Source organism: Scyliorhinus canicula, chromosome 20 (genome assembly GCF_902713615.1).
Source record: "Scyliorhinus canicula chromosome 20, sScyCan1.1, whole genome shotgun sequence".
Classification (NCBI taxonomy): Eukaryota; Metazoa; Chordata; class Chondrichthyes; order Carcharhiniformes; family Scyliorhinidae; genus Scyliorhinus; species Scyliorhinus canicula.
Window position 1 is genome coordinate 72,149,307 of NC_052165.1, and position 13,090 is coordinate 72,162,396.

General features: G+C 45.1%; 1 protein-coding gene across 12 annotated transcripts in view; it reads right to left on the bottom strand.

Moving 5' to 3' along the window:
* The window catches only part of cntn1b (contactin 1b), a 903,199-nt gene that overhangs the window by 36,592 nt on the left and 853,517 nt on the right, over positions 1 to 13,090 (bottom strand). For 11 of the 12 annotated variants that reach the window (XM_038780269.1, XM_038780265.1, XM_038780271.1 and 8 more), the window contains one exon: positions 1,595 to 1,660. The exons of the other annotated variant lie outside the window; for it this stretch is intronic. In XM_038780269.1, the coding sequence (XP_038636197.1) occupies positions 1,595 to 1,660 (66 nt within the window). The remainder of the gene's footprint in view (positions 1 to 1,594; positions 1,661 to 13,090) is intronic. 12 annotated transcript variants of the gene reach the window in all.

The window sequence follows — 13,090 nt, forward strand, 5'->3', positions numbered from 1 at the left end:
GATCCAATTTATATATGGAGCAGAAAAGAACCTCAATCATAGTTTTCAAAAGTATTGCCATGGAATTTAGCAGTCTCGGTCAAAGGCAGCATTAGTTTCCCAGCCATTAGTGCCCTTGAGATATTGGTGGTGAGCCACTTTCTATAATGGCTACAATTCAACTGGTATTTGGGTTGTGCGAATATTATTTGACACTTACCTGCCCAAAACTAAGCATCAGTGAGCAGGCTATTGCTAAGTGCCACTTTACTGCACTGCTGATGGCACCTTCCAACACTTCGCTGATAATCGAGAGTGGACTAACGAGCCAATGACTGGTTGCCTGGATTTGTCCTACTTCTTCTGGACAGCCAGGACATCCCTTGGCAAGTTTCCACATTGCTGGGTAGATACGTGTGTTGTAGCTGCACTGGCTAGTACCATGGCTAGTACCATGGCTAGTACCATGGCTAGCTCTGAAGTACTACTGCCTGGATGTTGACAGTTCAATCCACAGATTCACAAAGGCCTTCACCAAAAGGTGCTTCATACATTGGCCATCGGGATTCTCTTTTCCCGCTGGCAGGTGCAACCTCTCCCCCCACACCCACTCACGGGTTTCCAGGTGGTGTGGGGTGGCTTCAATGGGAAACCATTGACAATCGGCAGGAAGAGAAGTCTGCGTCCAGCGAAGAGCACGGTGTTGAGAAACACATGGCTGGGGCACTGGAGATTCCCACCAAAGTGTCTCACTACAGGATCAACCCAGTACAGAATGGAGATGCCATTCACCATGGCCTTAAAGACATACCTCACCTGGAGGAGAAGCTGAACCAGTGCTTTTTTTATTCATTCATGGATGTGGGTGCCAACATTTATTGGCCATCCCCATTTGCCCTTGTTTAGAGGTCACTTTAAGAGTCAACCATTGCTGTGTGGCCTGGAGTCACACGGGCAACAGATTGCCTGCCATCAAGGACATTAGTGAACCAGACTTTTAATTCCAGGTTTGTCTTGAATACAAATTTTGCCACCTGCAGATGGTGGAATTCGAATCTGGGTTTCCCAGAGTCTCTGGATTATTAGTCCAGTGACAATACCATTATGCCACTACTTTCACCATTCATACTGATAGAAAATTATACAGGGCCTAGATGGCGCAACTGGTCTCCCAACCCGGTGTAACCAGGCCTGTGCTATGATACATGCAACCTAGACAATGAGCAACAGATGACCCAGGAGGCAACAAACAGCTGATGAATAAAGAATGGGATGGGAAAATAACATGTCACATGGGTTTTAAGTGATGGGCATGCACAACGAGGGCAAGAGTTTCCTCTTTAGTGCTTGGCCTGGGTGGATTACAAAGAGTAAAATGGGTGGGAACAGTGGGGCTGGAGGGTTCAGTGGGAGGGGGGGGGGGGGGGGGGAGAAGGAAGACATGCAGTCAGTGAGGAGGAGGAGGGGGGGCGAGGGTAGATGGCTATATTAGAGTATGCATTGGTCCCCAGGTTGATTTTCCTGTTTACAACCCACCTGTGTGCCCCAAGTCTTAAAGAGGAAGGTTTGCCTTGACATTTCTTCATTTATAATGAAGGAAAATGAACAAAAGTACCTGAAAGGCTGAATGGAAGGCACAAAATTGATGGTGCAATTGTAGGGGAGTCCGAGGGTAAGCTCCCTAGAAAAATGTGAATGTTTATATTAAAAATGATGCATTTTAAGCACTTTAGAACTTCATAATTAATTGATCTTAATCCACAATATTAACTGACATTCAGATTTCCAACGGATTGAGCGGAGATATCTCAATTGTCACACTTCAATATCCAAAATCGTCACCTTCCCAGAAAAACTCACTTCTTTTCCAAGCCTCCCAGGCCCTCTCTGCCTCTCCATCAACAATTAAACAAATCAGTTTAGCTGGTGCTATTGTTCCATTCCCCACGCTACCCTCACTTCCGATCTGCCATTTTTTGTTTACCCTCTCAAAAGTTGTGCTGTCACTGTTTACCAGCCACCCCCTTCCCCCCCACCCTCACACGCACCCCCTGTACTCTCCCAAGCCAACCTGCCCAGCATCGAGATGCTATTCACTCTAAAGCAGCTCCCCTGGGTGGGACCCAGATTCCTGAAACAACTGCTCCACCCAGAACTGGGTCGAAACAGGAGACTCCCAGGAGGACAACGGACACACTGGACATCCTCAAAGCATCCTTGTAGAGGTTAAATATACCTGCCGACTCATGGGAGACCCTGAGTTGTGACCATAGAAATGCAGGGAGGCACCAAACACAGCAAGAGACGTTTTCGGGAAACTGCAGGTGGTGAAGTTGAGGCATTGGCGAGAACGCACAAACATCCAAACAATCCATCCACACAACCTTTCAAGCTCCACCTGCCCCACATGTGGCAGAGACAGCAGAATGCACATTATATATCAACCACCTCAGAGCCCACAGAACCAGGGGGGAAGCAAATCATCCTCAATCCCGAGGGACTGCCAGTGACGAGAGATTGATACGGATTTAAATAAAACACCAAAACAAGAGTTGCTCATTTTTGGTGTTTCTCCAAAGACTGTAAACAATGAATTAGTTTGTCTCTGTAACATTTAACAGCTCTGGTCTATTGTGTGGTCCAGTGTGTTCATAAACGGGTGGCTGACAGCACGTCCTTTTGTGCTATCTTTCGTGTTATCCGCCCTGGGGTAACACGGACTGCAACTGGATGCAGTTGTACTTGAAAGTAGACTCCAAACTGTGATGTTAGTTCAATGCGCTTTATTGAACTTGTTAAGCAGTGTACACAGTTCACTGTGGGATTGACACTCAACTAATCTAAGCGTGCTTGCTATAACTAACTAGACCAGACTAGCTCTGAGCCACGTGTAAAAGGTGCTAATTGATATATACACCCTGACTGTCACTACAGTTGTCACCAGTGGAAAGAGGCAGAGTGCTGATGCCTCGTGTGTTTTATAGTGGGAGACCACCTTCTAGTGTTCTGCCTGGTGATTGGTTGTGTTCTGTCCTGTCTGTTGATTGGCTGTACTGGGTGTCTGTCACTGCCTGTCTGTTCTCATTATGTGCATGAGTGCCTATCATGACGCTATCATGTTGATATAACACCGTGGGCCGATTTACTGTACAAAACACAAGGCACCAATCACTCATAAGGGAGCGGGTAAACAGGTTGTGGGTTCATTTATTAAGCTTAGGCACATGAGAACAGTTATACACAGGTATAAAGCTTCATGATGTCAGACCTGTGTCTGTGCTCTGCTCAAAGAAAAAGTTAAACTAAGACTGGATCACATTAAACATTTTCCTTCTGGTAATGACATGCTGATAGCCCTTAAAGAGATAGTACAATAGCCCCTTTTGTTTTAAAATGTCCCACCTTCCAAAGTCGTAGTACTATTTACAATATATGTCCATGTTTAGTTACCACAATTTAAGTCCACAGAATTGGTAAATCTATGAGTCTCCAAAGTGTACTGGAATGCCCAGATTTTGTGGTGGTCATCTTGTTTGGAGGTTTCTTTAGCAGATCCCAATGATCTGTAGAATTGTCATTTATGGATGTTGTTCCTGCCTGCATTTGGGATCTTGTGCGAGATGCAGTAAGACTGCACCGTGGTTGAGGAGCTGGGATGGATCCGATTTTTCCTTGGTCACACCTCACTGTTACACCTTTTATGTCTATTAACTTCATAAGAGCTTAGTTCTGAACACATCCTTCTTACCTCAGCTGGTTGCCACATTGGTATCCTGGATGTGAACCCATTTTTGAAACTTGGCAGTTCAATAGCTGCATTTTTATCGTGCACATTAATCACCTTCTTTTGTAGTATTAGAAGTTGCTCTCTTGTTTCTGAGACAGCAGAATGGGTATGAGAAGATAAATTGGTCCACAATGGGCTGACAAACGTGAGTTCTGACAGTGATGGGATGGTTGCTCTTACAGGTGTCACTCTCAAATGTAACACTGAGACGTGTAGATCTTGCTAGATCTGTCTACATTTGAAAATTAGTGATTTCCCCCGGCAAATCTTTCACAGGTTAGGCCATTAGATCTAGGGTAACGAGGAGAAGTAGTGTGATCCTTATTCCACTTCTCACGCACATCCTAAAATGGCTTACCAATAAATCGGGGACTGTTATTTGCAATGATCATTCCCGGAGCACCAAATAACCTGAAAATAGTACGTAGACCATGTGCGACGGTTGTGTTTGATGCATTGTACAAGTGCCAAATAATGGGGCACTTGGTAAAATAATCGACGCTGTCAATGAAGTCAGTGCCATGGGCATAAAAGAAGTTGATTGTGATTTTTGGACCAAGGATGGGTGGGACCGTCATGTGGAATCAGCAGTTCTTTGTGCTGATTTGGCATATGCCTTTGACGTGCCTTCCACTTCTTGACGACGACTTTGAAGCCATTGTTCATAGCCGGCCAATAGACAATCTCCATTGCGAGTCTTTTCATCCGGTATGCCCATGTGTGATCGAATATTAGGACATTGTTGAAAATGTCAGGTTGCAAGATTCCAGTAAGATGACCTCGCTGAATTTAAAATCGACTCCCTGGGAAGTACCCAGCATGTCCCAGTAAGGCCAAAATGGGTCTCCTGTGTTTGTGGACATGCTGAATTGAATCAGGCCATTCTTCAATGGCAACTTTCCACAGTTTTGATAGTGTAGAATGTTTTGCCATTTCTTCTTGTAGCTACCGCCAATTGCATTGTGCAAAATATAAATGATCAATTTAAAGAACATCTTCAAGTTTGATGTTAATTTGCAGATATAAGGGCATAACATCTATTTTCAAAGTATATCTGACGTGATCACCAAGTCTCCTGGCTTATATCTAATTCCACAGTCACAACTTTGAATTTTTATCCAGAGATATTGCAAGCTTTGCGGTGCACTGGTTAATAGTTTTCACCAAATTATCTCCATTGGCTTCTGGTTGGTCTTGACCACAAATATTTGCAAAGACTTAGAAATGAAAATCCATGATTCCAAACGGTGCGAAGTGGGCCCGGGTACAACCGATTCTGGCCCCCTGCACGACTCTCGAGTGGTTCACGCCGCTCCAGCCTTCTTTCGTGGCACCAAATTGGCGCTGCGCCAACCCGCGCATGCGCAGTTGGGCCGTGGCAACCTGCACATGCGCGGGGGACTTCTTTAGCAGGCCGGCCCCGACTCAACATGGTGTCAGTGTTCACGGGCCGACTGCGCCAGAAAGTAGGCCTGGGGGGTAGACGCCGGCCCAGCGATTGGTGGGCCCCGATCGTGGGCCAGACCCCATCAGAGGCCCCCCCGGCGAAGGAGGCCCCCCCCCGGCGAAGGAGGCCCCCTGCCCCCCCCCCCCCCCTCACAGGCTGCCCCCCAACCAATCGCGCAGACTTCCTGCCGGCAGCGACCAGGGGTGAACGGCGCCGGTGGGACTCTGTCGAATCGGTGCGGCTGCTCATTCGGGCCGGAAAATTAGCGGCCCCACCGATTCCAGCGGCCAAATGGACCGGTGCAAATGCCGCCGATTCTCCTTACCTTGGAGAATCACGCACCAGTGTCGTGGCGCGGTTGCGGCGATTTTCCAGCCCGGTGTGGGGCTCAGAGAATCGCCCCCAATGTTTCCCACTCTATGTTAGAGTGGTTGGATTGCATAATGGACAGAGATTTTGAAGCAATTACAATCAGTTTACCTTGCTGTAATATACATGCTCTCATACTTTTCTGTGAGATATCTATCTCCAGGGTAATGCCTCCCGAGGATTGTAAAATTGCAATGCAGATGTTTTTGATAATGCCAGCTTCAGTGGTTCAAAAAGATATTGGTGGTCTTAATAGCACAGGAAAGGCACATCCTTTCTCAACAATTGTCTTAGCGATAAAGACCTTTGTACAAAATTAGGAATGTATGGTGGCTTGAAAGTAAAGCGATCCAAATATCTTTGAAGATTGTCCGTACCTTGAGGAGTTGGCATAGTTTAATGTTATCTATTTTACTTGGATCAGGACATATGTCAGCACTGGAATAAATAGATTTGAGCCAGGGAAGTGGGATGAGACTTTTCAGAGTTGGGAGGAGAGGGGAGCTAGAGCACTAAAGGATTTGTTTCTGGGGGCCAGTTTGCGAGGCTGGAGGAGCTGGGGGAGAAATATGGGTTGGGACAGGTGGAGATGTTTAGATATATGCAGGTCCGTGATTTTGCTAGGAAGGAGCTTTCTGGTGGCACAGGCCTCCACACTGTTGGAGGAGGTACTGAAATGGAGAAGGGGGTAGTGTTGGCAATTTATGGGGTGATACTGGGAGAAGAGAAGGTACCACTGGAGGGGATTAAGGCAAAGTGGGAGGAAGAGTTGGGGAGGGTAGGGAGGAGTGTTGTGGTGTGAGGTTGGGGCTGATACAGCTGAAGATGGTTTGTAGGGTGCATCTCACAAGAACAAGGATGAGCCGATTCTTTGAGGGTGTGGAGGATGTTTGTGAACACTGTGGGGGGTGGAGGTGGGGGGGTGAAAATCACGTTCATATGTTTTAGTCCTGTCCAAAACTGGAGAGCTATTGGAGTATCAAATTTGTATGGAGTTAAAAATGAGGCCGGAGGATTTGCCTAGCTTAGCTAGAGGGAGAAGTCTTGAGGGATATTTGCAACATGAAAGAGTTCTACAGTTAAAACTTTCCGGGCTGTTGAAGAAAAAGGTCAGAAATAAATCATTCGGAGCTAATCGTCACATTGGACTGATTCTGTGAATGTCTACTTAAAGGAGAGCGTAATATATACCTGATGGTGGGGTTCTTAGGTTGTGTTAAAACTTCCTTACTGTGGAATAAAGTATAAGTTACCCATAAAAATTAGTCAATGGTGTTTTTAGCCTATTACATCTTAAAATGTGAAATTCTGTTGTGTTATCCATTCAGCTGTTAACTGGAAGCCTTAACTCGAAACTGAAATTTATTTTTTCAAGTTATCAGTCTCCACAGGCATCAAAACAACACATAAGGCAATGTGAGTGACTCTTAAATATCCTCAGGGGTGGGCGATAAATGCTGGACCATCCAGCGATGCCCATATCCCATGAACGAAGAAAGAATACAAAACGCTGAGTGTCATTACGAGGCACTGAAAAGAACTTAAGACAGAGGACAGGATTCTTCGGCCGCACTTGCCCGGTGACCAGAAATTCCTACCCAAGGTCAATGGACCTTTACATGGACTCTGTCCCATCCGTGGTGATTTTGCGGTGGGTGCGGCTGAAGAATCCAACCCAAAGCTTTTCCTGAGGCCTGAGTATAAGGCAACACTCATTGTCGGTACGACAAAGCACGTCATTACAAGTATAATTTAAAGCCTTATTACAGTTTTACAGGGTCTGCGTATGGGTAAAGCAGAGGACTTTACTATGGTGAAAATAGAGAATCTCACCATATGTATAGTGGACAATCTCATTATAGGTATAATAGAGGTTACAAGTAGAACAGTAGGCCTTATTGTTTCCTTTCCATCTAATTCACAGCCCTAGGCATTCAAAGTCTGTAAAATGCTCACATTTCCTAATTTGTTTGCTCGCATCCAGAGTCGGACCAATCAGCTGGGAAAATCCAAACCTCTACAACATCTGAATACATCCTGCAACTAAGTTCATAACAAGCACAAAAGAATTTCCTGAAATGCCATCCGACAGCCAAATCTCATCTCCTTGTTGTCCGCAATATCAGACCTGGGGGTCTGTCCATGTTTCAAAGTTATAATCTGATGGATATTTAAAAGGCATTTTTATTATCGTAGGATCCCCCCCACACCATTAGTGTTTGCTTCTGAGAAGTTTGTGGTGCTTATTTTGACCATTTCTCCAGTTGGACCAATTTTTCTTGCTGCTGTGATTTATTTCTTCTGACAGAGGGGCACAATGACATTTGCACTTACGCGATAATCCACGATGACCAATTCTCAGTTACCTGTGTAGGAATCTAAATCAAGTAGGAGTCCACAGCATTATGGCTCCTTCGCTGAATAGTCAGAAGCTCAGGAAATAGGCATTATCATAAACATAATTGTTCGAAGTAAGAAGAGTAAAAGTGAGATGCCAACAGAATGTAAATTGGGTTTTTTTTTAAATTCCCAAATTTACACTAATTTGACCATTGAGAATTAGTGGCTTGATTGCCATAAGCTGAAAGCAAAGTCAGACATCAGCGACATACGAGTTGAACTCAACACATAGCTCAGATAGGCATGGGAGCTTTTAGTCATCGTCGTTCCAAGATAATACCAATTTTGGACAGCTACACGCAGTTACTCTTTCCGATCATACATTATATCGTCAATAATTTATTCCTGAGTGAATCCATCACACCATCTTACCACATGGTTCCAGCAAAGGTATGCAAGGATCTCTCACAACCTTGAGTAAACAACTCCATGCCTCAGTTTGGTAGCAGTAGACTGAAATAGCGAAAGGGTTAAGTGAAAATGCAGGTTAAAAGGCAGTTCAATCGCGGATTGACTTCCGTGTGGCTTATATCGTCTGCAATGTTTTACAAATAACACACCAAACAATAGTAAGGATCATTTGGTAATTTCCTCACCTGACTAGGAAGAGGGATGCAATTGGTGATGAAGGAACAGATTTTATTCGTGGAGGCCGAAGGCAAAGGAATGATTTCTCCGCCAGCGGGATTCTCTATTGTGTCAGCAGTGGGCCTAAGTAGCGGGTTTCCCGGCAGCGTGGGATGGTCACAATGGGAAATCTCATTAGCAGGTAGCGGGAACGGAGAATCCAGCTGCCGGTAAGGACACACGCCCAGGAAAAAGCGGCTGGCAGTCAGAGAATCCCTCCCAATGGCTTTGGTCTTCCTAATTATCATGGGAATATCACTTTAAGAAATGTTTGTCTTCTCAAGTGGCTGCAGCGATGTCAGTGCGTGTGTGGAGCTGGGCTCTGGCTCTGCATTTTACTTTCGTTTTGAGCTCAAAGCTATTTTTGGCTGTGAGTTTTAGTTTCGTTTTCAGTTGGAGAGCTGAATTCAAACCAAGGAGGTGTATTTTGGCCTCTCTGCATGCTAAAGAATGTCTGCAGATCACTTGATGATTTCAAAGTAATACCTGTTTCTGTAAGGAATGCAAATCGACTGTCTTTTGTAGCCACCGAAGTTGGCCATTCCCTAAATACAAAATGGAGGAATGCAAAGCATATAGGATAAAATGGACAATGTTTGCAGCACCAGAAGGCTGCACCAAGCAGGTGTGGATTCTGTCTGCTAAGAGAGCAGACAGCACCGAAACGAACATTCCACATACTAATGAGGCAATCTCCGGGATAGTTAGCATATTAATGGAACGATTCCAGAGACAATGGACACAAATGGGGAAGTAACTGCAACATTGTATAGAATACCAGACACCCAGGCACCAGCGGGGTTCAAAAACAAAGAGCCTGAGAGCCCGCCCAGTAGCTAAGGAACAGCCTCAGTATTGGGGGGATTCAAACATATCGATTGGGAAGAGACCCACTCGATTCCAAGCAGGTAAAGGAGTCCGCCCAAAGGGGCGCGGATCCCTGGGACCTATAAAAGACAGGTCCCACACATGGTTCATTCTTCTTGTCCAGCCCTCCTTTCTCCTTGACCAGCCCTCCCCTGTGGACCAGCACCTCGACCAGCTTTTGCTAAGAAGACCCTGAAGGAGAGAGAGAGATGTTTGGGACAGCAACCGCCAGCAAGTAAGTGTCTCACAACAATCGCTACCAGAGATAGACACTCCTGACCCCTTTTAACTTATACCAACCTGAAGTCTGCAGACCAGAGCAGAGCAAGAGGCCTTGTTCCCTGACCCGGTAGTTCCTTCGAGATAAGTATTAGTTTATTTAGCGGTAGGAATAGTTTAATCCTTTTAGCGTGTGCATGGGTAGTTATTATAATTATATTTTAATAAATTCAGTTGTTTGAACTTATTGGTTTTATTGCTTTGAACTTCACCTTGAAACTTGTGGCGGTATCTTAACGATACCTGGCGACTCCAGAGCTAAGTAACAAAACAGAGCCAAATTGAGTGTTAAGCACACTCACCCAGAACGAGCAACACTTTGTTAAAAGAGTCTTTGGGCTTATGGATGTTGTGAGGAAAGTTACTAAGGGTTACATATAGAGTACTGTATCTTTGGGGGGGGGGGGACGGTTATCAGTGTTGGTAGTTAATAAGATTACTACGTGTTTATAAAATGTTAACTGGATTCATAGAATAAACATTGTTTTATTTAAAAATACTTCAGTTCTTTGTTGCATCACGTCTGTAAAGTGGGCCCTTGTGCTCCCCATAACCAAAATCTATTAAACGCTGTGGGTCAGGTGAACTCCATGATATACTTTGGTGTTCTCTAAACCCTGGTCTATAATACTAATACACAATTGGAGGAAATCCAAGTTCATTCAATGCTGGATGACCGACAGGCAGTCGGACAAAACCGAGGAAGTGGAGCGGTAGAGAGAGGAGGTAGTGAGAAACAATTGTGTGTGTCATTAGCGCACACATGGAAGCTGATGTTAATATTTTTGGATGATGGAAGTGAGCCAAGGATGGATCCTTGGGATACTCCAGATGTCACTTTACTGGGAGGGGAAGAGAAGCCATTGCAGTAGATTGGATCAGTAAGAATTGATCCAGCAGAGGACCCCATCAATTAAGAAGGATGAGGAGGGAGAGAGAGTGCACACATTTACATTTGGGATTGAAGTTGTATTTGAAAGGTTATTTCAATAGTTACTGCTGCATTGCCAGCGAAAGGATCTAAAGCTAAAATTCCCAAATGTCATCTTGGAATTAAATATTTATTCATAGGAATTTATATGTACAAGCACTTGTCAAACCTTCATATCAAAGCATGGAATGTCCTGAACTTTGCCAAAGCACTAGTATAATATTGAACAAGTAAATATTTAGTGGCATGGAGGATGAAGCTAACCGATTGCATTAGGCCATTCTGTTCATTGCCAACTTGCGGAAGTCTCCAAATGTAGAAACAGTGTAGATCCGGATAAATATTATTGTAGCTGAATGCTCTAAATAATTTTCAGGATGCAAGAATTGGGTTGTGATTGTATATATTACAGCAAAGTTCATATTGCGTTTTCTACTTCTGTAATTAAATGTAATTAACAGATTGCAGAGGTATGATGTTAAAAGCCTCCCTGCCTCACTGCCCACCCCTCCATCCCATCACGGACAGTGTGGTGACATGCTGCAGTATATAGGGGAGCGAGTCTAAACACTCGCCTCGGACGACATTTAGACTCAAGTGGCATGACTCAAAGCTTGACTTGGTTGGCAGTTGCAGCTTTGATGGATGCTGAAGTGGTTGTTCAACAGGGAGGAAGGCAGGAAAAAACATCAGCTGGCAGCTGGTGTTTTTGTCAGACTGGCATTGTGCCAGACCACAGGGACGCAGATTTACCCCTTTGGACCAGCATTAGAGACATCTAGTCATAAGAGACATCAGCCTTGGAGGCTCTTGCAATTTGCCTTCTGTCTTTCACTCCCGGGTGTACATTCTGTTATTTGAAGTGGTTTGGATGCAATGTTAGTCTTTAGTCTTCAACTGAATCATTGAATTTACAGTGCAGAAAGAGGCCATTCAGTCCATCATGCCTGCAACGGTCCTTGGAAAGAGCACCGTACAAGCCCATGCCTCCACCCTATCCCCGTAACCCAGTAACCCTACCTAACCTTTTGAACACTGAGGGGCAATTTATCATAGCCAATCCACCGAACCACATCTTTGGACTGTGGGAGGAAACCGGAGACTTGGAGGAAACCTATGCAGACACGGGAAGAAAGTGCAAACTCCACACAGACAGTGACCCCAAGGCCGGTATTGAACCTGGGTCCCTGGAGCTGTGAGGCAGTGGTGCTAACCACTGTGCCACCATGCCACAATTGGCAAGGTTCCTTCAACAAAATTTACCAAACACGCAACCACAATTAACTAAAAGGACAAGGGCAATGGTTGCATGGAAACCCCATCACCTCGAGGTTGCACAACATTCTGATTTGGAATATATCGTCATTCCTTCATCCGCCCTAATCCTGAAACTCTCTCCCCAACAGTGAGTATACCTCCACCACACAGACTATGGTGGTTCAAGAAGCCCATTCATCACCACCTTCTCAAGGGCAGTTCGGGATGGGCAATAAATGCTGCCCCTGCCAGCAACAACCACATGCCATGAATAACAGATTCTCAAAATGCTCTCTGGAATTATGATTTTTCCCAGTTTCAAAACAAAGCTTGTTTTTGGGCAGCTGCTTTGCACATCAGCTTTCACTATTTCAGAAAATAAATACATTTGAGGGTCCTGGTCCTCCGGAGGATTCGAAGTAAATGGCTCATTTGGTTATAAAAAATTAAGGACAGATGGAGTTAGAATTCTATTCTATGTCCTGGAATAGATTACAGAGACTTTGGGCGCGATTCAACTGAATGGGAACAAAGTCCTGTTTAGTCGTGGGTATCCCGGCGCTCGCAGCACAGAGAAACACATGGCTATAAAACGGCACTCGCGTTACATAAGGGGCCTCAGCGGTGAACGTGTGGCCAAGGCCGCATGTAGCCCCGTTTTCTACAGAGGAACACCGCTCGCCGGAACTCCCATTTTCTGCAAAGAAGCTGGTGATCCTGGTTGACCCTTTCTTACAGATGTACAATCAGAGCCGTATAATTATACAGCACAGGAGGTGACCATTTGGTCCATTGCGTTAATACTGTATCTCTTAAAGAGTCTACTCCCTCTTTCACCATAGCCCTGGAAAAGCTTCCTTTTCAGGCGGCACGTTGACGCAGTGGTTAGCACTGCTACTTCACAGCGCGGTGGACCCGGGTTCGATTCCAGCCCCGGGTCACTGTCCGTGTGGAGTTTCTCTTCATGTCTGCATGAGTCTGACCCCCACAACCCAACGACGTGCAGATCAGGTGGATTGGCTACGCTAAATTGCCCCTTAATTGGAAAAACAAAATGAAGTGGGTACTTTAAAAAAGGAAGGCTTTCTTTTCAAGTAAGTATTTGATTCTTTTTGAAAGGTGCAATTTTATCTGCTTCCACCACTGT